The sequence below is a fragment of the Hesperophylax consimilis genome, chromosome 10 (assembly GCF_061612785.1).
Source record: "Hesperophylax consimilis isolate HC1 chromosome 10, BYU_Hcon_1.0, whole genome shotgun sequence".
Classification (NCBI taxonomy): domain Eukaryota; kingdom Metazoa; phylum Arthropoda; class Insecta; order Trichoptera; family Limnephilidae; genus Hesperophylax; species Hesperophylax consimilis.
Genome location: NC_142845.1, coordinates 29,417,183 through 29,444,598, shown reverse-complemented (window position 1 = coordinate 29,444,598; position 27,416 = coordinate 29,417,183). Strand labels below are relative to the sequence as shown.

At 33.5% G+C, this 27,416-nt stretch overlaps 1 protein-coding gene across 2 annotated transcripts in view; it reads left to right on the top strand.

Moving 5' to 3' along the window:
* LOC149420586 (G protein-coupled receptor Mth2-like) overlaps nt 1-27,416 on the top strand; it is a 209,662-nt gene that overhangs the window by 24,983 nt on the left and 157,263 nt on the right. For both annotated transcript variants that reach the window (XM_089636817.1, XM_089636818.1), the window contains exons 2-3: nt 2,184-2,373; nt 24,831-25,031. In XM_089636817.1, the coding sequence (XP_089492943.1) occupies nt 2,184-2,373; nt 24,831-25,031 (391 nt within the window). The remainder of the gene's footprint in view (nt 1-2,183; nt 2,374-24,830; nt 25,032-27,416) is intronic.

The window sequence follows — 27,416 nt, the reverse complement described above, 5'->3', positions numbered from 1 at the left end:
CATAGTCCAGTGGTAACGCATTGGACTGCCATTCCGAAGGTCGCGGGTTCGAACCCGGCGTGCGCAAATAAATTTTATTTGATTAATTTGTGTTATTTCACAATTAAATTAATTAAAATAATATATAGTATATTTGCGGCACGTTCCAGAGTGGAAGATACTACCAGTATCGCCCTGGTGTAAGACCACCATTCAGAATTGAAACTTTGCTCCAAATGGCTTTAGCCGTGTTTAGTGACTAGATCTGAATAGCCAGGTACTTCCCCACCTTCCTCTTTCCCTTCCCCACTTACCTTCAGCCTCACAACATCCCCCAATTGGGGATGCCATAGTCTCACTGGCTCCAGACGGGAGCAGTTGGGACTCTTGTGAGGTATTCACTATAAAAAAAAAAAATAAAAAAAAATCGGGTGATTACTTTTGCCCCTCTCTGTATATATATATATATTTTTTTTTACATCAACTCTACAATAATTTCCTTCAGGGCCTTAGGCATCTTTTGTGATGCTTTATGGGGGTATTTTTTATGGGAAGGAAGGAGACGAAGATTTGGAAAGAAATAAGATATGAGTAGGAGTAAGTAAGGTAGAATGGTTCATGACATAATTATATATTGGGATCTTATTTAAGTAGCAGGCCAACTTGATTCAGCGTCCTGGCCTGTTTTGAGGAGGTTTTGGTGAATGAGAGTATGTACCAGACCACTTGTTACTTGATTTATTATTGTCCTATTCAGCCGGGCGCTTTCTGTAGCTGGAGTCATCTATTCTCTATTCCACGTCGCGTAACCGTAATTTTAGTTCTGGAAATATATGGGCCAGTTCTAGGTCATTTTATATAATGGCATTTTACATTATATATAAACGACATAAAACGTGTTATTAGTCATTCTTCTTTCCTATTTTACGCAGATGACATGAAAGTATGTAAACTTACTGACTCCACAGATGACTGCAACCTGTTACAAGAAGATGTAAGCAAAATTAAACAATATTGCGATATCAATCAACTTTATCTAAATACAGAAAAGTGTAACGTTATTACATTTACACGCAAAAAACAGCCGATTAATTATACTTACAAATTAAACCATGTACCCCTACAACGAGTAGAATCAATCAGAGATCTTGGAATAGGTACTGCTAGATTCTAAAATGTTATTTTAGGACCATATTGAACATATTTTAGAAAAAGCTTATAAATAATTGGGATTTAAAACCTCTTACTATAGCACACACACTAATTCTGCTATATATGTCATAAGGTAAGGTCACAACTTTGCCTTAGTCGTTTGGAATCCTCAATATCAAACATACATTGATCGAATTGAGAATATCCAATCCTAATTTATTAAACAACTATCGTATCACTTTAGCGATCATCGGTTTGTCCCTACCGCTTTATATAAACGCAGAAAAAATTCTGATGCCCTATTCTTATACAAAATCGTGAACAGTCTTGTTGATTCATCATATCTGCTAGGAAAGATTGCATTTCGTTGCCTTGAACACAACACCAGATCGAACGACTTATTTAGAACACCAAACTGTAAAGCCAAATATGCGCAAAACTCTTTAATAGGACTTATCTCTAAAACTCACAATGCCTTACGAGATATAGACATTTTCAAGTGTAACTTTTTAAAGATGTGATGAATTATCATTTTGATGATTTATCCGGTCACCCTTGAAAACATATAAAATTCAACTTACTAAACTGATAACTTAATTTTTTATTTGGTAAAATAATCCTATCATCTTAGTTTATTTTATTGTTTTTATTATAATCATGCGAAAACTATATTACTACTAACTGTCTTTAATTGTTTTTATAACATTTTGTAATTCCTTATAATGTTTATTCTTTATATTTCTTTGTCATTTATAAATATATTGTATAGATGCAAATATTGAATCAACGACTAGAATTAATGGAACATTATTGGTCTTATTTTGAAAATAATTACTGTTTATGCTAAATATATACCTAAATAACTGTTTGTTTAGTAAAAAAATAAAAAGGCCTTACCATTAAACTTGATAAACAATCGTTTACAATATTAAATGTCAGTAAATTGTTTGTAACTAACGAGGGGAACCAACCATGCTCCTTTGCCAGCCAGATGGGCTATTCTAGGTTATCTTTGTCAATAAATTATTTGTAACTTACCACCCTTGTTCCAGAATGGCTCCCTTTACATCCCCGAGGAGGACAAACCGGGTACCTTCGCCAGCCAGATGGGCTACTGCCTGGAGGCATTCGTCGAACCGCCTGAAGGGGAAATCTCGAACTGGACAACCCAGTACCTGCCGCTGGTCTGCTTCGACGCTACTGAAGAAAAGACGGACCTCATCTTGGCTCTCTTTCCTATCGGTGAGCTTACCACCAAATTACTTGTCGAAATGCTGTTTTAAGTCGACCATTTGGGCATTTTATCTGCCTGTAATTTTATTTGTTACATTTTGTTTCCGATTCAAGATGGTAGCCGTGTTGGATATTACCTTTTTTATCCCGCCAGAGCGCGAGTGTGGTTCCTGCTTAGAACTATCAAATCGGAATAATCAAAATTTTGGTACCTACCAGCATGAAGAAAGTTCAAAAAAAGAATTGAGATTGCGACTTTTCTTTGCACAAATTATATAATTCCTTATTTGAAAAAAATTGTAGTGTTAAATAAATACATGGTTTAAAATATGAAAAATTAGAACTTTTTTGACCGCTGGGTCCACTGTTCACAGAACACTAGTAGGTAATATTAATGAAAAAAATGTACGTAGGCGTCTATACTATGTGCGGGTGCATACATACCTGAGGTTCAGGCACCATACGGACTTTCTCGAGTCAAAGAACAGGTAGATACGAGGGCCTCAATTCTCGACGAAGTCATTCCACTCGCATGAATTTTGACGTTTGACGTATGTTTGCACTCTTCGACAAGACACAAGATAAGAATGTCGACTAATGTACGTATTATCGGCGGCGATTGCGAGCGGCCTGGATCGGAGAATCGATACCCTAATGTAGTGTACGTCTTGAAATACTTAGTTGTAATATACTGCATTATTCTATTGAAGGCCATTTCTCTTGACAAAATTCAGTCGTTGCCATCACCACGACCTGTTCAAGATACTACAGAACAGAGGTTCTAGCACAGCATTGCATGACAAGAGGAATGATGTTATTGAAATGAAATTTGTAAAAAAATATATCGCACACCTAGATAAAGAGTAGTACAACTCAAAATACCTCTTTTTTCAGGAACAGCAAAAAACGTTTTACTCGATTTGTATGTGACCGATTAAAAATATTGTTATATAATAATGTATGTTATTATACTAGGATATTTATTTGCTCAATTACTTATCATCAAATACACGTATCACTTGTTTATTGATTAATTTCGTGTTATTTTAGTATTCGTGACTAGATCATTGTTTAATAATTTTATCAACTCAAATTGCTTCCATATTAGTGATAAATTTTGAATTAATGCACTCTTATTCTGTATATTTTGTTCTATAATCTTCACAGAAAGAGTAGTGTATCTATATTATGTTTTGGATGTTTTGTATTATGTAATCATAAAGTAAAATATTTTTTTGTCACAAAACATCTTTATTTAATATTAAGATAACAAACAAATGAAGACAATAATAAAACCCAACAGGTTTAGGAAATGGATTGGAAAATAAAATGAACACTTACATAATTCTAATTAGAAAACTATTAAGCTTAAAATAGATTAGTTTAACGTTTAACAAAGTTGACATTTCTCTTATAGTTTAGGTGTTAACATCTTTAACAAGTATTTTAATAGCATTAGTCTATAAATAACCGGAAATGTATTATTTTATTAAAAAAACACAGCTCTTCTTTGATAGATATTTTAGAAAAAATATCTAAAATGTTTTCTGTTAACTTAAATTAGGTTCCAAAAAACGACATCGAAAAGGTAACAATAAAGGCATCTAAAGCACATAACTACTACATATTATTATTACCTATAATCAGACTCACCGAGAGGATTTTAATTTACTAAATTAAATCAGACTTTTATGGAATGACCACGAATTAAAAATTTATGAGTAATTGAGTTTATTCTCATGGTTGCAACAGCATAGGCGTAGGCAGACAGCAGATATTTATTTTTCTGTTGACCACAGCAGTTGTCACTATAAAATACAGGAGGTGTCGCCCAAACCTCCAACGGTGTTGGACGCGATTGAGCGCCGTAAGCGGTAAATAAATAAAATAACACCTTCAATCCAAGACAAATTATATAAATACATAAATTTACGGAAAATATATTTTTAACCTGGAAAAATGGAGGAAGCGGTTGATCCGCATGCCTTCATAACAAAGGCGAAACAAAACATAAGTGACCTACATACAATCATAGAAGAAAATAAACTTACCAAAGAAACCAAATAAAAAATGATGAAAGAAATAAATAACATCATGGAAATGATATCGCACATGGCAATAGAATTAACTAAATTACAAGAAAAGTGTGATATTCAAGAAAAAAACCAAGCACAAAAATACCCATTTTCATACTCTTCTGCAGTAAAAAACTTAATATCACAAACGCAAGAAAAACGATTTCCTATAATAATTAAAAGCTTAAAAGAAGAAGACACTGAAAAAATAAAAGAGAAAATACAAAAGATTAAAATTTCACAGTTGGGAATTCGAGTTTGCGAAATTAAAAAAACAAAAAAAAACCTTATAATAACATGCCCAGAAAAAGAAGACGCAAAAAAATTAAAAGATAAGATAAATGAAGTCGACAAAACCATAATAGCGGAGGTACTTCTGAAAACGGATCCATGCGTAATATTCAAAGGTCTTGACAAAGACTATACCGAAAAAGAATTCTTAGAAGACATCATTGAACAAAACAACGACATCAAAATGATATGTGAAAAATACCAAGACAAAGAAATATTACAAGTTAAGGCCATCATTACAAACAAAAAAACTAACAGCAAAAACTTAATACTACAAACAAATCCCGAAATGAGACTACATCTTATTAATAAAAAAAAATTCATCTAGGATTCATGAGAATCTATGTAGAAGACTGCAATCCTCTTACCCAATGTTTCCACTGTCAAAGATTTGGACACACAGCACAAAAATGCTACAATAGAATGAATAAACCAACATGCAAGCACTGTTAAGAAGATCATCCCATCTCCGAGTGTAAATCCCTGGAACTGCCACCCAAATGCGCTAACTGCAACTCAGCTAATAAGAAGAAAGAAATAAACTCCTTGAACAGTAAAATGAATGAAGTAGACCACCGAACAAACAGCGAAACATGTAAGTTCCGATCTTACATGCTTAAATTAGCCAAAGAAAGAATTAACTACGACATTGAATAAAAATCTTATAAATAATTTTGTAAAATACAACCGAAAATGCATTAAATGGATGATTTCTCAAATAACGAATTAGAGTTAAATATTAAAATTCAAGAATATGAATGTATATGTACCGATTCGTGTAACAAAATTATTTCTAAAAACATCAATGATATAATTATTATGCACATAAACAACCGTAGCGCTCAAAAAAATTTAGATGAATTAATTCTAAAAATAAATAATTTAATTAAAAAACCGGACTTTATAGTGTTATCCGAAACATTTACAAACGATGAGTCACCGTCTTATCACTTACCTGAGTACAACTATATTTCTACCAAATTAGACATCAATAAAAATTCGGGAATAATAATATTTGCAAGCAATAAATTTAGTATTGTTAACATAATAGAACATCCAATACACTTAGTAAACTGCATCGAAGTACATTTCAAACTCGGCAAATCAATATACCATCTAATAGCTATCTATAGAACGCATGGCTCGAATATTATTACATTTATTAATGACCTCAAATACATATTATTAAAATTAAAAAATAAACTTTGCTTCGTCGTAGGAGATTTTAACGTTAATATTAATGAAAAAATAGAAATTAATAACAAAAATGAATACATCAATTGTATGACTGAACAAAATTTTATATCTTGCATAAATAAAAATACTAGGGAAATAAAAGAACATACTCCATCTTGTTTAGACCACATTTGGACAAATGTAAACATTAAAGATCTTCACAAAATAAAATCAATTGTTTGGAAAACTAACACAACTGATCATCACTCATGCTTACTTCTGTATAATAATAATATTAAACATAAAAAACATAATTTAATAACCAAAAAATCAACAATAGATATGACTATTCTCTCTGAAAAATTAAAAAAGGAGGGTTGGAATAATGTTTTAAACAGTGATAATACTGAAATTTGTTCGACTAACTTCGAAAATATTATGTCACAACACATTAAAAATTCGACAACTGAGATAACAACACACATAAAATCAAAATTAAGATGTTTAAAGCCTTGGATTACCAAAGGGCTTATTATATCTATCAGAAATAAAGAAAAACTTTACAAAATAACTTTAAAAAATCCCCAAGATGAAAAAGCATATATTTTCTATAAAAAATATAAAAATAAATTAACATCTTATATTAAAAAAAGTAAGGAAGAGTATTTTAAAAATAAAATATTATCTTCAGAAAATAACCATAAACAAATGTGGAAAACTGTTAATTTCGCCATAGAAAATACAAAAAAAACACAAAACATTAAGTACATTGAACATGATAAAAAAATTATAGATGCCAATATACAGCCTAAACAATGTGCAAACATACTTAATTCCTTCTTTGCAAATGTTGGGAAAAATCTTGCGAAAAATATCCATAAGCCTTCAAACCAAGAAAACCATAAAAATAAAAATATACAGAAACATAATATACTTTCAATGTTTGAAACAACAACAGAATGTGAAATCTCGAAAATAATAGAAAATATGAAAGGAGGTTCGTCTCCCGGTTTTGATTCTATTACGACACACATGTTAAAAACTATGAAACCTCACATAATAAAACCTATCACTCATTTAATAAACTTAAGTTTAACAAATGGAATTTTTCCAATGAACTACAAAACCACAATAATCTCACCTATTTACAAATCTGGAGATCCACATCAAGCAACGAACTATCGCCCAATATGTCTAATTTCTAATATAGGAAAGATCTTTGAAAAAATAGTAAAAAAACAATTGGTAAATTTTCTAGATAATAATAAAATATTACACAAAAACCAGTTTGGCTTTATAAAATCACTCAGCACACAAGATGCTATTGCTAACGTAACTTCATACATTCACGAATCATTAGATAAAGGTAAAAAATGTGCGGGTATATTTATTGACCTTAGAAAGGCATTCGATAGCATATCCCATGAGATGCTATTAAAAAAATTGAATAATATCGGCATAAAAGGCAACGTGATTAAATGGATCACCGACTACTTAAAAAACCGTCCTCAAGTGGTAAAAATCAATCGTGTTAAAAGTGATCAAGAGATTACAAGCTTTGGAATCCCCCAAGGTACAATGCTTGGACCAATTATATTTACTATATATGTAAACGATATTTTTTTTCAACCTTTACATGGTCAAATCACGTCATACGCCGATGATACAGTATTAATAATAAGTGATAAGACTTGGGAAAAAGTAGAATTAAAGGCCACAGAAGACATCAACAAGCTCAAGAATTTTTTCGACACCAATTTACTGTCACTTAATAATGAAAAGACATTTGTAATTCCATTTGCAATCCATACAAATGATACTCCTAAAAATTTTAACATTGTCATACATAATAATACTAAAATTCACAGCCAAAACTATTGCAAATCAAACTGTACAGTACTAAAAACAACAAATGAAATTAAATATCTAGGAGTAATTATTGATAAAAATCTGAAATGGAAGGAACAAATATGTCAAGTAGTAAAAAAAATTAGAAAATTAATATATATATTTTTAAGAATTAGAAACTTTCTGTCGATAAAAAATCTATATTTAATTTACTATGCCTTAGTTCAATCCACTTTACAATACGCTATTATTAGTTGGGGATCCGCGTATAAATGTAACCTTCTTCCAATTGAAATTATACAAAGAACAATTATTAAAATTATATTAAAAAAAATCCTTTGACTACCCAAAAGAACGCCTGTTTGAAGAATTTCAAGTACCTACATTTAAAGACCTATATATTAAAAACTCATTAATCCAAATTATAAAAGAAAAAGATAAATATCAATTTTTAAATGAAAACAGAACGCGACTTAGACATGTTTTTCTATGCCCAAAACTAAATACGTCTTTTGCACAACATCATTATACTTACCAGGGAAGAACTTTTTTCAATCGTCTACCAGAAGAAATCAGAAGCATTAATGATAAAACCCAAATACTGCTCTCTGTCAAGAGACACTTTAAAAATATTCTGAAAAAAAAACTACTGTCACTTAATTAATCTCACAAATATCCTTAGTTTTCCATAACTTTCTTTCTTTATTAAAATTTATTATATTAATATATTATCCTTCACTACTATCAAAAAAAAATACTACAGCAAACATACATTTATGTACAATGAATTATCTAAGTACTAACTAACAACAACATTTATGTACACTCCCCTTCCATACACAAGCAAATGCTTTCAATGGAAGAGTAGTAAAAAAACCCAAGATGTAAAATGAATTATGTACCATGTAAACTTATTATTAAAAATAAAAAATAATTAAAAAATATAATGTCCAGTTCGGTACCTGATGTATTCTTCTCAACTATACTTTGTAGATATTGCAGTACACAGGATCCAATTTCCACAGCACCACGTTTGCCCTCGATTTCGTCCCAAAAAAAGCATATTACATCTTTTGCATACAAGTCACTTATCGTAAAATTGAAGCAATTAATTCTAGATTTATAAAAAAACAAGGATACTTGTCCTTTGGGCAATTGCATCACAGCTTGAAGATCGTACACAGCAACAAGTGCGTCTTTCCTTTTCTTGTCAGCTTCCTTTTCTAATCTGGACAGAACTTTCTCTTTCAAATGTTGGTCATAAGCCTCACGCATTTTTTGTTTTTCTTCTCCGTTAGAATTTTTGTAAGTTTCGCAAAGATCGCACGTATCTTTTTTCGGGATGTGAAAAGAAATATTAAACTGTGTATTAAAAATGCGATTAAAAGTAGATGACGAATCAATCGGTAAACGTTCATTTTCGCGTAGATCTTTGTAATCTCGGTATAGATCTGCAAGTGATTTTTCACTTGGGATGAATTCTCTCGTTGTTTGTGCACGAAGGTAATGAGATTCAATTCTGGGGATAGAGTTAATGAAAGCTACGACACTGTCTTTTATTTCATTATCTATGATCGAGTGCTGCCCGTGCTTACCCCTTCGGTCATCTTCTATGAAACCGCCTTCTTGTCTTTTCGAAAGAGCTGTCCTAATGAACTGGTCGCTTAAGTTTAAGGTAGCTTTGAAAAAAGTCTTGCAGACTCTAATACGAAAGTTTTCAACCTCAAAGAAAAATGCAGAATTAAGTGACCTATAATTTTGGGTACTGCTGTATCTGTATTTAGGCTTAATTTCTTGATTGTGCCTTACGATGAACTCTCTTTGCTTTTGAAGGTCGCCTAATCTCCAAAATCTGTCAAACAAAGTTTTGCGTAATGTTTCACCTGCTTTAGTTTTGCATTTCAATTTGCACTTATCTTGGCATGGAGGCTTGACTGCTCTTTCAGGGACGCTCTTATTTGTTGAACTCACATAAGCCTTCCCGGCGTTTCACCGAGATTTCTTGATATTTGAGGACCAGCCGGCAGGGTTTCTTATCCTTTTCTTACCCCTTTGAAGGATTTCAGAATCAGCAAACTGCTCTATGATCGGTTGAGAGGTGAAAGCTTCAGCAAGCGGATTCTCGTTTAAAAGATTGGCAGTATCCGGCATGGCAGATGGCACAGCGTTACTATCTATTTCTGTATTATAACTGCTTGAAGAGCTGCTGCTGGAACTACTTGATGATGAGCTAGAACTGGAGGAGGAGGTAGTACTGGAGGAACGAGACTTTATCCTTTGAACGATGAGTGATGAACCGTGAGTTACCTCTGTGGGAGGTGGGTTGAAGAGCGGATCCGCATCCGAATCGTCGAAATCGCTTCCATCGCTGTTAACCGGTGAAATATAATACGATGGTTTTACCTGAGTAGGTACTAGTTGATGGTGATGCTACCGTTGTTGGATTCTTTTGTAAATTCATGGTGTCATTTTTCGAGGTTTTTTCCATCACCTCGGTGCCCGTCGAAGGTGTTATTGAGTTTTAACGAAGCTCCATCTCCGTATAATCGCTGTTAACTGGTGAAATACAGTGCGATAGTTTTACCTGGGTACTGGTTGATGGTGATGCTACCGTCGTTGGGTTATTTCGTAACTCCATAGTGTCATTTCTCATCACCTTGGTGCTCGTGGAGGGTATTGTTGAGTTCTCTTGAAGCTCCATCTTCGTATAACTGCTCTCATTTGAGTTAGCCTCCATTGCCTTCTGTAGAAGTAAAAGCCCAGGGCCCTTCATGGTCTGTAGAAAAATGCGAAGTAGTTAAAATTCACGAATACTATACTAACTCAAAAAAATGTTTTTAAATCGCAGTATTTCAGACAATTAAAATTTATAAAAATCAATTTCAGAAATACAAGGACAGCTTTAAATATGCCTCTGTCAAAATAAACAATAGCATGTATTGCTTTAGAATTAAAGCCAATTTAAGTTTAACCAGCAATACCAGACTAACACAAATAATTTCAACAACACTAAACTATTATGAATTAGTAAAATTAAAATTACTTACTTTTGTAAACAAAACCGGAGTAAGTGAAGTTGATATGTAGAACGCCCGAGAAACAGTACAGGTTCAATCACGAATACCAAATCAACTAAAATAATTCACGCTTTATGACTGCAGTTAATCACGAATACAAAACTAAGTCGAAATAATCCAGTCTTTGTGCGTATTGACAGCACCTTCCCCTACGGCTGGTATGTCGTAACTGGTGATGTGTTACTGTTGTTGGTGAGGGGCGTACTTGGAGCAACTCAGAAAGACTAACTTACAGCGCCATCACATTATTATTGATGGAGATTTTTAGACATGTGTCTTTGTATTTTTTGTTGTTTGTTTTTGGGGTGTTATGCCGTGTTGCGCTAACTCCTTCTTTAGCCGACGTTTCGGACAGCGTTGCAGTGTCCATCATCAGGGCAGATCCGGTAGATCCGAAGATGTGTAAATTCAATTCAATCGGATCTATCGGATCTGCCCTGATGATGGACACTGCAACGCTGTCCGAAACGTCGGCTAAAGAAGGAGTTAGCGCAACACGGCATAACACCCCAAAAACAAACAACAAAAATGCTTTTGGCCGTGAGAATCTAAAAACTTACCAGGTGTCTTTGTAGTTTGTGTAGTTTTCGACGCAGATTCCGACAATCGCAATAACTCAATTTTGAATAATTTTGAGTTGTGCTACCCTTTATCTAGGTGTGCGATATATATAATTACCCATTAAAGAAGATCAAATCTTTTTGTGTACCTTTCTTACCAAATGATTCAATGTGAAAAAAAAATCTCGCAGCTATTGTAAATGGGTCATTAATCTGCGTACAATATTTTTTAAATATTTTACAAATTTCACACAGTTACATAATAACAGAGTATTCAAGCCCATACAAACATTTATCAAAAGCGGTTTGCATTTCGGTTTTGGGAGGTGATTGGGGTGGGGAGGGGACCGTGGGTTCGGTTTAATTCGTCTCTTTCCGGCATATATTCGATGCCGCGAGTATGCTGCCCTGCTGTTGCGGTTGCATGTCAACCAAACTTACCGTACTTACCTTACGTTGTTATTACGTACGCAATCTGGCAACACACAACAGTGGCAATACAACACGCTTTTGAAAAATTATTATTAAGCGTGTTTTTTCATCACTTTTCAACATTTTATATCACTTTTAAAGAATGTGTTGAATTGCAACTGTTCTGAGTTGCCCGATTACCTAAATTTCAATTATGGAACTGTGTTCCATCGTCATTATGAAATTCAAATGCATGGCAATATTCTATGTCAGACAAGTTGGTGTAAGAGAGACAGAGTGCGTGTTAAAAGGGCTAGAACCAAAAATTATATTGGCTTTCATTCAATTCTACAAGGGAGGCATTTATTTCTTGTATTATATTCTTTTCAGTTTGACTAAAGTAGTGAATCTGCGAAAAACGAAACATCGATATTTTAATGAGCAATTTTCAAAGACACGTTCATCTTTTTCAAAGTCATATTTGAATATGACTTTGAGAATGTGACCTGCCATATCATCAAAGTATGATTCTGCCGCTGTGAGACACCTAATTGAACACATCGAAACGTCACTAACGCAGTTTAAGGCTGGACAAAATTGCAATAAAGAACCATATCCAATTTTATCAGCCATTATCAAAACTAATTTATATCAGGCACGTTTACATCAATACAAATTCATGACTAAATTAGCGCAATTAGCAATACTATATAAATTCAAGTACAACTAAACTAATAATCAGCAATGGTAGAGGCTTTAAAAACATTTCAACATTAAAGATCTTAGATTACACAGGTCTGCAAATTGACATTTTTTTTAAATGTTGATGGGTGATTTATATGTATTTCGGTATGCTGAATCGAGAATGCCATCTATTTTGACCCATCACATAAGGATTTTCCGCCAAGTGGAAATTAAAATATGGGCAAAACCCGCCTTACACTACTTCTGTAAGGAATGTTCAAAAGAAAAAATAAAATAAAATTATACAAATTTAATTAATTTTAAGTCATAAAATATTTTATTTACATTATATACAATTATAAATCTTTATAAAATCTGCTTTTTTTAGTTTCGAAGCATCGTTTTGTGTTTTTTCTTTTCATTTAATTCAGCTTGAGGTCCACTGGAGTCGCCTACTTGAAACTCGTCACTAGAACTTCTTCTGATTCACTTTCTGATGATGGCAAATCGTCTAGGCTTTGGGGTGCTTGTGGTGTAGGAATGTCAGGTCCGTGAGGGACTGGGCGGAGTGTCAAATCCATATTTGTCCAATTTTCTAAGATATATAAACGGATACTATAAACACGGTCTATCTATAGAAACTACAAATTACAACCACACGATGAAAGAATTAAAATTACTTAAACTTTCAGATACAAGACTTGTTTGAGACTTGATTTTAATTTTTTAAATTATCACTGGAATTACAGACTATCCCGATTTACTCGGAATAATTACCTTTCTTAAACCAACTAGAACCACTCTATCGAAAAAATTTTTTTTTATTGAAACAAGAATAATATCAGGACTAAGTCATTTAATATAATTTTTAAAATTTATATAAATCAAATTTAATAATATTATTATTAAGTTCTGCAAGTATTTTTTGTTTTTTATTATTGTTATGCTGTTTCGGATTTTAAGGCCTTTTTAAAACTGTGGTTATAACCACGTATAGACGACTTATTTATATGATTCTATTTTACCCCTTCCCAATTTAAAATTTAGGATGACTCAAATGATTTATCACCGGTTAAACCGATTTACTGATAATAATTTTGACAATAGATTTCATATTCAAAAAATACTTGCAGAACTTAATAATATTAATATTAAATTAGATTAATATTTAATTTAAACAAAAATTAAATGGAGTTCTACAATTTAAACACAAAAACAATAAATACTGAGTCATTTAGATATTCGCTTGTACCTAGATTGCATGCAGTTGGCAATACTTTCTCAGAGTGTTCGACTGCCCGGAATATAGTTACAAAAAGGCTATAATAACATACCTCAATAATAATAATTAAAGTTAGCATAGTGTTATACTTCTGCATGGGCTCTATAAAATTTAAATAATATGTTTGCTTCATGATTTTTGTTCCACTAAATTATTATGTACAGGGTTTTCCAATAAGAGGTGTTATTTTGATATTCAATCGTAAAAGATCAATGGTTTCGTTGCTTGTGTGGCACGTAGCGCCGTTTTGTTTATAGTAAACGTTGTCCAGATCAATACCATCCAATTCCGGTCATAAAAAATCATAAATCATCTCTCGATAGCGCAATCCATTCACCGTAACTGTTGGTCCAGCCTCATTTTCGAAAAAATAAGGTCCAATGACTCCGCCGGACCATAAACCGCACCAACCAGTCACACGTTGAGGAAAGAGAAGCTTTTCAACAATAAATCTTGGGTTTTCCGAGCCACAGATGTGACAATTTTGCTTGTTGATGAAGCCACCGAGGTGGAAATGGGCCTCATCACTCAAGATGATTTGCATTTGATTCACTCATTGAATTTTAATAATTTTAATGCGTTGTTGAAGCGTGTATCGTTCAATTTTTATTAATAACGTAGTTTCTACTTGTCAAATGTCAAAAAATGACAGCTTCAAAAGTAATTTCTACCGAAATAACGGGCTATGCAAAATAACACCTCTTATTGGAAAACCCTGTATATCACATGTTTGTAAAAGCCAGTATGGGCATATTATAAAAATGAATAACAACCACACCATACTACTCTGTGATTAAATCCATCTCCTTGCTTCGTTTAGCGTAGGTACCTACTTCAAATTCCTCGGCTAGAGTAGCAGTCCCGAGTTCGTGTCTCGGTCACAACCAAATCGTTTTATTTTCCATGTCTCCCTGTTTTCATAAACATATTTTCAAAGATTGTTAATACTTGACTGAGCATAACGAAATCCTGTTTTAACTCGACCGTTTTGCAATATTCTCTGTCTGTAATTTTTTTTTGTACGTTCAGTTTCCGGTTCAAGATGTTAGCCGCTTTATATGAACGTCGTGAATAATTTTTAACTTTCTAATTCGCATTTTTTTTCAATATTATAGTTCATAGTTCCTACATACCTGAAGAGAGTTTGAAAAAAATACTTGTAATCGAGGTAGTGACGTTTCTTTGGACAAAAACTTCAATTTTATTTTTAACTGAAAAAGTGTACTTTATAATCAAGTAGGTGGTTGGAAATTTTGTTTTTTTTTTTATTACAAGAGAAAACTAGACTTACTTTTTTGAACGCGAAGACTAACGTTCATAGAACTACTAGTTATTCAATAACAAAATTTTATGTAATATTTTGTTATCTCTCACCCTACCTTTCAAAACTCTAAACCTCATGATGGAAATGACGTAGCGATATATAGCTGATAAGGTTGAGCTTAGAAATTCGAAGAGAATTTTTTGTATTTTTTTTATACTTCCAAATGACCAACAATATAGGAATACTTACTCATTTGAATAGTTAATCGTTTAAATTTTTTCAGATAATCCTAATTCTTATTTTAAATATTATTTCAGCCAATTCTTTTCGAACCATAAATCAAAATAGGGTAAAATATTTGGCTCTGCCTTTATTTTTATTACTCTTTTTGTCGTACTTTTTAAAACAATTCCATCCGGCATTTACGGACTGTGTTTTTTATTACGATTTATGAAAGTCCCCATTTAATAAGAATATTTAATAATTTTCTTAATTTATTGGATAAACGTTTTTATAGACGGCATTGTTCTAACTACAACTAACGCGACACAGGATATCCCTAGTGAGACAAACATATTAAAAAATGTGTTAATTAGAATTAATAGATTTAGGCATCTGATAAATAAATAATAAAGAATGTAGCAAGTGAATAAAAAACAGTTAACCAGTCACTGCATTTTTAATTTTGCCTTTAGTTTTGGGCCTTTTGGTAAAGGTTTAATAATTAGAAAAACTTTAAAGTAGAGATATTTTACATTTGACTCCAAAAGGGTCCCCAATCTCCAGAACGAATGGGGCATGCCATTCCAATTTAGGAGATTGTGAGACTCAAGAATGTGGGGAGAGAAGGTATATTTGTTTACATATTTATTATTATTGTTATACACGGTGTCTGGAAACACCTAGTACAAGCGGGAAACTGGAGAATCTACACCACATGGGGAACCCAAATAAACATGAAGTTTTTTGATTTGAGCATTTTCACAAAAAAAAAACCAAAAAAATATATTTTTCGGCTATTTTAGGGTTAAAGTTTTTTCTGGTGTTTAGGGTTGAACAACAGATGTTTTAACCCTGCAGAGCAGAAATATTTTATGATTACACCGGATTAAATGAAGGGTGATTTCAAAATAATGCTTCAAATCCGAGTTTCTTCATTTGTTTTACTTTCAAATAGTTTTAATTAGTTGGGTACTTTGATCTTCAATATTAATTAATAAGAATTCGATTAAAAAAAAAATAATAATCAACTTCTAACTCGATTTACTCGATAACGAAAGCTCAAATCAATAAAAAAATATACTACAAAATCGACTCCAAATGTGATGTAGATTCACCAGTTTCCCGCTTGTACTACGAGTTTCCGGACACCCTGTATACTATAATAAATAAGGTAATTTATTAAATATATTAAATCATATCTTTGTTGTTTTTGATTACCAAAAGAATGTATTTTGTAGTACACATAATATATGGTTCCAATTTTATTATACTACTATCTGTACCACTCCACGCGTTGCTTTGGCTCAGTCTTTCTGTGCAGATAGAGAAACAATAGCGCGTGTTGCTTTTACATCCTACAGATGCCGCTGTTTTAAAAAATGGCATATTTTACCTGTCACAGGTGACATCTATATAATATAGGTATATAAAAAGCACAAGCGTTTGCGAATGCAACGTTGTTCCAAAATTTCAAAAGCAATCGGTGAAGACCTTGGAAATTTAAGATTTTGAACTGAAGAACATTAACATTTTTAATAAATTTTATAGATAAAAAAGATGACAATCTACTGACTTAATATTTTCATATAAAATTATTCACAACCAGCTTGAAACCACTCATTAAAATAAGTACACTAAGTAATATCCACGATAAAGTTCCTAACAGACGTTATTTAAGGAGTCATAAAACATCTTGAGTTATTTAATAACAATTCTTCGTATTTCAATCCAATGTCTCGAATGTATAATAACGTAGAATGTGATGATATTGACATTTTTATAAACAGCCTCGTTTATTTAAAAAAGTGCTATTTTTATTAGCTGTAAGCTAATGTGACGTCATGGTAAATATAAGTATTTGAACTAAAAATGATGTAATTGCTTTATTATTATTTCTTTTCTTTCTTTGTTTCTTTCTTTCTTTCTTCTCTTTCTGTGTACTCTAAACTTACTATGTTTTATATTTTATTTTGCTTATTATTATTATTTCACTAGGAGTTACTTCACCTAGTAACAACTAAACTTTGATTTAAGTACTATTTTTTTTATTTATTCTTAAATTAATTAGTATTACAAAGATAATAATGATTGGATTATTTTTATAGCGCCGTTTTCGTGAGAAAATCACCTCAAGGGCGCTTAGCAACTTAATTTATGCAAGATATAGTACATTATCCTCCACGCTAAGAGTTTACCTGTGTTTTCGAGGACTTTTTCAATTGTAAAGTTATATAATAGTAAAAAATACAGTGGAGATTATTAACACAGAGAAACAATAAAAATTAAAATATAATATCGATTTTTACGTAGTTTTAACAAAAACAAATGCGAAATATAACAAAATTAAATATTTAAAATGATTGTTGCCAGTTCCAAATGAGTTTTTTTGCATTCTGTAAGATTAGATGTTTTATATTAAGGCGATACAAGACTCTAATAACGGGGGTTTGCTCGAGGCTCACATTTTAATTAATAGAAAAGCATATATATATTTTTAGAGCGATCCCTACGGACATAAGTTATTTATATTTAAGATTAATAAAAATAGTTCCTAACCATTAAAATATTTTATGTAAAACGGTTATAAAACGTTTTTCAACTATAAAATTAACGGTAAGTACCAGGATTTATTTTTTGAGGTGATGCATTATTTATTTATTTATTTATTTATAATTTGTACATTTATTTATAACAATTACAGGTAATAAAGCCTAAGACGTTATAATTGTACCATTTATGCAGTGTATATGCAATGCCAAAAATCTCGCAAATGCGCTATAGGACACAAAAAATAAATCTAATTTCTTATCTACCGCATTCAAAAAGCACGTAGCTCTCCCCACAGGTGAGTTCATTAATAAATTAGTGCGGCTTGCTCTACTATATAGAAGATTGTGATGACGTCCTCGAGAGTGAGACTCTGGTACAAAAAAATTTAATTGGGCCAGTATCTCATTATTAGATAAGTGACCGTTTATTAGTTGGAAAAAATATTTAAGCAAAGCAATACCTCTACGTGTCTCTAGGGAGTGGTAATTGGTCATGCCTAATATATAAATCGATGGGTAAAGCCAAGGGTAACGTCCATAGAGCCGCGAGAATAAAAACCTTAAAAATTTTTTATGGACTCTTTCAATGCGTAAAGTGTATGTTAATTCATGTGGAGCCCAGATGATCGAGTTTGATTCAAGTACACTTAGGACTAGTGTGTTATATAATAACGTCAGTGTTTTTGTGTTACGAAACGGATATGAGTTTCTAATTACGAAGCCGAGAAGCCTGTATCCTCTGCTTATTAAATCATCGATGTGTTGGTGAAAGGTTAGTTTGCTGTCGTAAATAACTCCTAGATCTTTGATTTGATTTAGGTGTTGGAGAATAATTTCATTGATTGTATATTCAAATACATGCGGTTTCTTTGATCTTGTATACGAGACGATATTGCACTTGGGTGTACTGAAGTTCAAGCCATTTATTTTGGCCCAGTTTGAGACGCAGTCAATGTCACGTTGAAGGAGAATACAGTCAAGATGGTTTTTTATTGAACGATATAGTTTCAAGTCATCTGCAAATAGTAAATACAGCGAATGTGTGATGACTGAACCAATATCGTTGATAAAAATCAGAAACAGAAATGGTCCAAGGATAGACCCCTGAGGAACTCCAGAAAAAACTGTGAATTCCAAAGAACTGGAACCCTTATAATAAACAAACTGTCTACGATTTCGAAAATATGAAGCAAAAAAACAGAGTAGTCTTTTGGAAAAACCAAATGAAGCTAGCTTATTTAGAAGAATGTCGATGTCAACCTTGTCGAATGCTTTTTCCAGGTCGAAATAAGCAACATCCACCTGTCCCCGATTGTCGAGAGTTTGTGATAAGAAATCTGAGATGCATAAGAGGTTTGATGTTACTGACATCTGGGGTCTAAAACCATATTGACGGTCGTCAAGAATTGGATTAACGTGATTAAGTATATATTTATGTAGAATTTTCTCGAATATTTTCATGATGGAACATAGAACGGCAACTGGTCGATAATTCCGGATATCGCGTTTATCTCCCTTCTTGTAGATAGGGGTTATTTTAGTTAATCTCCAGATGTCTGGGAGAATCCCGTTTTTTAGGCAAACATTGAAGAGATGACATAATGGTGGTATTAAAAGGTCGGAACAACCCTTTAGTATAAATGTTGGAATATTGTCAGGACCGATGGAGTGAGGTTTCTTTAAATTTGAGAGTGCCTCCTTAACATCTTTTTCTGAAATACTGACCAGGTCGAATGAGGGCCCAATCTGTACAGTGTGAAGGGTAGAGTCAATATTGAGAGTTGGTTGGACATTTTTGTAAACAGATGAAAAAAAGGTCGCAAAACTATTTGCGATCAGTAGTCAATTCCTCTCCGTCAAGAATCATAGACTTAAATGAGTTGTTGGATTTTTTTTGATCCTTAATGTACTTCCAAAACTGTTTGGGATCGATAGATAATTTTTCTTCCATTGAAGTTAAATGATTTTTAAAAGCTTCACTGATTTCATGTTTTACGATGGAGCGATAGGCTGAAAAACTAGCATAGTCCAAGTTGTGACGTGTTTTTTTCCATCGCTTATGAAAAATATGTTTAATTTTAATATTTGAAATAATACTATTGGTGTACCACTTAGGATATACTCTATGTGCCGTAGTGCGAGCTGTGGAAATGGGTATACACTTGTCGAATATATTGTAAATTGAATTGTAAAAATTTGTACATAATGCATTTATATCTGTTGAACTTTGGCAGACCGGTTGCCATGAGCATTCAGAAAGCAATTCATATAATAAGTGGAAATTTCCTTTGTTGAATCTCCATGCGTTTATGGTTCTAGCTTCATGATAGGAGGGAACTTCTATCGGACTTGGGTTTAGACATGAATTTGCAACACCTGAGTGAGTCTCACTAATACTAATAGACAAAGCAGGGTGGTGCTTGTCCTCGTTTGTAATAGGGTCATGACATTTCTCAACACACTTTATAAGATCCTTGGCATTACATAAAACTATGTCCAGAGTGTTATTATAATCATTACATATCAAGTTATATTCTTGCAAACCGTAGAAACATTTAAAATAGTTAAACATGTTCACAATATTGGAGTTACAGGAAGGGAGGTTCAAATCACCTAATATTAAGATATTTTTGTCACTGAGAAGATTATAATTACTTTCTATTTTTTCGAACATGTTGTAGTATAACGAAGTTGAAGAACGAGGTGGCACATATATCACACATACGAAAACAGTTGAAGATTTCAAGGATAGCTTCACCCACAGGGATTCAGTGTCGGGGAGGTCCATTGAAGAAATCCTCTCAGCATGGGTTACAGAATCAGCACGAACAGCCAGGACGACACCCCCCGCTCGTGTGAGGCGGTCACGACGAAAGACAACATAATTTTCTGGAAATAGCTCTGAATTATGCACACTTGGTTTCAGCCACGATTCAGTGATTGCTATTAAATCTAAGCTATCTCGAGCAAATAGGTTGTTTTTAAATACTGCCAATTTCGTATTTAGCCCTCGAACGTTTTGGTAATAGATAGAGAGGTTAGAATTACTTCTCACTCTTAGAGTGTTTCGTTTTATCATTGGTTGCAACGTTTCTCCGAAAAAACCACTCATTGAATGCAACATGATTTGGCCATATGTTCGGGTCCATATAAAATGAAAGCTTCGATTCCGGGACTCCAATCCGGAAAGAGGCGTAGTCAGCTTTGGCTGTCAATTTGTAACTTCCCAAGGGATCCCTCTAGAAACATCTGAGATTTAAGTTATAAGTTCATCACAAATAAATGAGATAAACTTCACGGAAAGATCAATTTTCTCGGCCTGCAAGTCATTTAGTGGTCCAAACATTCATAGTATGTTAAGAATATTGTTTTTACACGACTACATCGCTTACGTCGTTAAGATTCCCACTTTATTTTAGATATTTGCTAGGGCAAATTGAACCGCAGATTGGGATATTGTCTCGTCTTAATGTAATAATTCTTAACATACTGTAAATGTTTCAAACAATAAATAATGTTCCCATTGACTAAAATTCAATTATTTACGATCTCATCAAACACTGTCGCAAATAACAACAAACACATCTGTCAGTTCCGTACTCGGGTAGATAATGGAGTTACTCTGACAGCAACGGACAATTTCGCGTAAAGTAAATTTATTACACAGGCTGGCTTTTCTCGACGGAATATCTAAACAATTATTCATTAGAAGTCTGGATTCGGGACAGTTGACTTATTAATTGGTCTTTTTGTTTATTTAATTTATAAAATTCAAATTGTTAAGACCGGTACCTATATAAAAACAAACTGACGGGTTATTTGTTATTCCAATATGATAACGATGTTCTAATTTCGAAATTAAAACCAACCTTGAAATTTATATTTTAAATTTATATCGGTTTTCTGGTTTTTAATCTCTTTAACAAATGTTTTAATTTGTCTAACAATTGAGTTTCGATTTTAGAGTCATATATTAGCTAATAAAATTCCACCTTCATTTTAGACAGAAAACTCTTCAAAGTAACATCTGAAATCATCTGCCTCCGATGATCACGCTTATGATTAAGGACATACATGTTTTAATTTTACTTAACGGAATCATTTTTTATACGATATCCACCGTGACAATTAAAGCTAGTTTGAAATGATTCAGAAAAAAACACCCAGATGATGGGAGATAGTATTTTTGGGTCGGTATGTTATGCTTTGCCTCCTTTGATTCAAAATTATGTATAAAAATATGTCTAAATTTGTGCTGAGTACATACTTTCCTTTCAAAGTATCCATTAAGCTACTAGATACTATCCTATTCTGTTTACTGAAGTTCTGTTAATTCCATCTGGTCTCTTGAGTATTACGCTCTGGCAAACTTGAAAGTTAAGAAAACTGTTACGGACAGAACTCAAAACTCACAACAAACCAACAATGAATTAGCCATCCCGTTGGGACTATATTTCAATTTTGTGTTCCTTGCAAACCACTATAAATAGTAGATACCTGCATAAATGATGTAGATACTTACCTGATTAATATGTAATTGAATTTTGTATTTTTTTTGTTATATATCATTGTACAATGAGTTCAAGTAGGTACCAATGATGTCTGAAGTTTAACAGTAATCAATAACAATGAATGTATCCCATGTTTTGGAGGCAGTGAAGGCAAAATGCCAATATTGAAGGGTATTGTCGCTAGTTAAAGAAAAACAGAAGTATCAATCAACGAACGAATGAAAATCTAATGGAGTAAGGACAGGAGAATCGGATGGACATAGCCTTTCAACCAAGCTATATCGAATAGCCAATTTTGTAATTTCAACTGTCCGGTGGCATTTTCCATGTAAACAACAGTTAGTTATGGTTTTAATTCTTCAGAAACAATTTAAAAAAATTGAAAACGTCTGTTTTAGTATCTATTTGACGCTGTATTTGGTTTAGTTGTCATTTTATCCAAATAATTCTAGGTGCATAAAATAAAAACAATATGAGTATAAAAGTGATGATATTGATGTTACATTTATTATTATTGATACATTTAGAGTATTTTTCTTTAATAAAATATTTTTTTTTGTAATGTGAGCCTCGCTGGGTGCCACTTTTTATTTGTTTTAAATTATTTATACACCAAATATGTATGTAAATGAAATGGTCTGAACTGAAATATATATAACCAAAAAAATTCAAGAACTGCTGCATCAACCAATTAGTAAAACTTCACAATTAACAAATTAATCGTGACACCAGATACTGGACAGTTAGTCGTCCAAATAATAATCTCACAGACTCGAACACAACACGTGTAGCACTAAGCAGAAAAATTCTGCCAATGTGTCACGATTAAATAAATGAATATAAACGCAGCATTAAATGCAATAAACAAATTGACACAAGCGTCAGGTGGAAAGTTTCAAATAGCTCATTGTACAAAATTGCCAGTATTCAACACAATGGCCAACTGGAGACAAATGCTGCTTGTCTTTCGTTTTTATAAACATGTAACGAAATTTTGCAAGCTGTCACAATGTAGGTAAAAAATTCTGAATTATATCTCGAGAATTTAAGGTATTCTCTTCATCAACTCAGTGACATCGCTTGCTGATTATGGCGTACACGAAGAATATTTATTTTTTGTCAAATACAATAGAGGTGTATTTTTGTTTTTAATTTACATGTATATTTTTACACACAATACCCTGATTGTGTCATGGTATAGCTTGATAAATTAATGTTTAGTCACCGTATCGCTGTGGCAGGAGTTAAGAAAGAATCCAACTCCGATAAAGAATATCCGGCGAAGTGATTGCAAAAGTTCATAACACTAATATTTATAAAGTAGAAAGTCTGCTTGTGTGAAATGCAGCCAATTTTTTTAAATCTTTATTTTCATTTTAGCCATTTGTACATCGTTTACAAATGTTATAATTACTAAACAAGGTAATTTGATAGGGTTTTCACCATCATTTAGAGTATTTTTTCAAGAAGGTTTATTTAGGTGTATTTATAGAAAGTAGAAAAAAGTCGTAATTTTTCCTAGAATTCACATCCTCAAAACGTTACTCCAAATCGTTCACAACCCCGAGCAACGCCGGTACACGTCAGCTAGTTAATTATAAACATACATTAAAACACTTTCATCATTTACTCCATTTTCTTTCTATCAATATGGCTCCTACAATCCAGCCTGACCTGAATCTATCAATTGGTGCATACTATTTTATGTATTGGCTTTGTCCTTTTGTGGTAGCCTAATTTCGTTGAACGTTCTGGTATTATGTTTGTGAATGTTGAATTTAATTTTCTTTGAAAATTATTTTGGTAATTGGTTGTTTATTATTTTATGTATAAATATTATCGTGTTCAAGGTCAGCATCTGTTCAATTTAATTCATTTAACATCTTAGTTAATATTGAAAATCTGTTCCTCATTGTGAAATTCTCGTTCCTCTATTTTTGAGAATTTGCCACTTATTTTGTTATATGTCATTAGTCATTACATAAGATTATAATCGTTGAGCAGTAGTTGAAATTAGGAGCAATAATGGAGCTGTAGATAGTAATTGTAGTTTTTATGAATTTTTTAACGAATTTTTCCCAAAGAAGAAATCTTCTTTGCAATTTTCTTTTGTGTATTCTCAGCATAATTGTTAAAGTTTGGGTAAGATTTCTAGGTCAATCAAAGATCATTGAAATATTATATTTAATGTATTTTCCATCACGATGGTACTTTGAAGTTGTTGCAAAAATGACGAGATCCAAAAACATCGATTTTTAATGACAAAAGACTTTCATTAAAAATAGGAGGTCCATAAAATAACGTTGTAACTATTACGTAGCTGGGTAATTAAGGTAGTTTGAATTAATTTGTGTTTTTCGTTTGCTTGTTGCTGAGGATCGTGTCCCCACTCCGTTCACTGGTTAACTCCCCGCGGTCTTGCGCTGCGTGGAGGACTGTAGACACCGACGTACCGAATGCCTGTGATATTTAACTGTTCTCAATATTTAACGTTTAAAATAATTATTTTGTTTCAGGGATGATTATCTCCATTCCTTTCCTGCTGGCCACCTTTTTGGTCTACGCCATCATTCCCGAGTTGCGAAACCTTCATGGGAAGGCACTTATGTGCTACGTTACCGGTCTGATGATGGCCTATGGCTTCCTTGCCTTTATTCAGATCAACAATCGGGAGGGCTCAGGAAATACGCTCTCAATGGCTTCCTGCCTTTTCATAGGTAAGAATTTAAAAAAATTATTTATGGGATACCGCAAGGTTCTTGTTTGGGTCCATTTTGTTTTATTTTTAAATATGTAATTGTAAAACAACAACTACTGTTCTGCGGAGTATTTAATGATATTTTAAGGATTTATTGCATAATAACTGTGTTTCATCATCATAATGATATATTTATTTCGGACATTGCAATTGGATATACAACACCAGGCACGTATAAGAGAGACAGAGCGCGTGCTAAATGTGATAGAACCAAAGGGTACTAAATCAGTTGCGACATTGGTTTCCATTCAAATCTACATGGAAGTAATTTCTAGTGTGTATTATCTACTCAGTGGAAACGGGGTATACGTTTAAGCATTATAGTAATACTCGTAAAGTTTTTATCCCGCAAACGATAAGCTCACCGCAAAATTGCTTTTAATGAAAGCCAAAGGCGAAAGCTATGAATATAATGGCAGCCATATTTCCAAGCTACCCTTAAACGAATTTAAATAGGACATTTACTTCGTTTCGTATTCGGAGTAAGATAATGGCGTTATAAATAATCTATTGTTATGTCTGTTGTCCGTGAAGTGATGCCTGGCGAGATGAAAGGCTTTAAGAGCCCCGAAAGGCATTCTAGCAATATCTTTCCTAATTGTGTTACATGGCAATCAGTTTTAAAATTTAAAAGATTTTTAACAGTCTGCCTATCTTCCCACAAAACTTCGCTACGTCTAGATAAATAACCATCAGGTCATTTGCTCACGGAAGCTAATTTATTTTAGTTTATATTATATAAATAAACAGTATATGATTAACAGAGATGAAACAATATGCAGGAAAAAGATACTTTACGTTGGGTTCCTATGATATGTTTCCTTGTAATGTCTGCTAAATGGTAAAATGGTAAATTCCTTAATTACCAGGTGACGTGTGTAGTATATAGGTGTGTGTGTGTAATGTGAGGGTGAATGTTAGGGTGTGTCTGTATGTATGCGCATTGAACAGTTTACTATTGAAATTATGCCACGTGTATCAGACGTAATCGTGACACACAAGACTGTAAAAGGGGGCCGGTGATCCCAATCTGTGGAGGCGTGAGATGTCTTGCTTCAGTGGCGTGGAGGGGTAGAGCGGGGCGTCTCTGTAGCCGTTGTAGCTTTTCCGAATGCTGTTTTCTTGTCCTTGTCGTAGAGTCCGGGTCTGATCGTAGAAGCAGGTAGGTCCGGGGTGAGGCGAGGGTCAAAAGAAGAGAAGGCGAGTAGAAGCAGAAGTCGGAGCGAGGTAGAAGGCAGAGCAGAGAGAGATGTAGAGCTGGTGGAGGTTGCTGGCTATCTGACGTTCGAGGGGGTGTTTCACGTTTTATAGGCCACCGGCGGGCGTGCGACGCTCACACGGGCTCACTTTCTCTTTGATTCCTGGAATCCGTGAGCCGTTACGACGCTATCGCGGCGCCCCGCCGGGCCGTCTACCGCCGCTCGGCCGGTAGTATCGGGCCGTGGTTGAACGTGACCACGGCCTTCCTTTGTTTGGGCACGATCCTCAGAACCGTGCCCGTGGGACGTAACGACGGCGTACCAACGGTCATTTGTGACGCTATAACGGCGCATGGCGCACGGCACGGCTTCCCACTACGTTTTGGCACGGTTCTAACAATCGTGCCCGAATTAAAATATGATTATGATTTTACCAGCTCTCACAATACTTCTCTGCCCGTATACCTCTAGCCAAGCTCCGACGTTTCGTTTATTGTAACAATTTTACATTTTACATAACAATTTTACATTTTACATAGCAATTTTACAAATTTCTACATTTTACATATTCATTTACAGGCAGTTTATTCATTTTAAAAATAGATTGAAATATGGGGCGACCGCGTCCGATCCCGGAGCAGTACGTCCGTTACACCACGTGAAATTGGGTAATAATAATTTAATAGTGAGGATTAGGCCTTACAACAATTCTGTCTTGGTCTTGGAGGAAATATGATCTTGGTAGAGATGCGGGAGGGGACGAACCCCTCCCCCCAAAGTCACCGAAACCATCTCTAGACATTTGATCCACGATACCCACTAATGAGATGCGGTGGAAGTGTGTTATGTCCCCAAAGTAAGGACAATTTTATCTAACTCGGAGTGAAATCGATTCAACAATTACAAATGTCGAAAGTCTTTCTTGAAATTTGATTGTCTGCATGGGGCCTAAAAGTTAAAAGGTCTTACGACTTTTGTTTTTACCGACAAATCGGTATAGACCGCATTTATAACAACTAAATTAGTTTTTGTATAACAAGATATAATATTTGAGTTGATCTTTTACTCTCAATTTGATGTCGGGAGTGGGCCGCTTTCTGACGCTTTCCTTCGGGACAACAGGACAGGGTCCATAAAAACGGGAC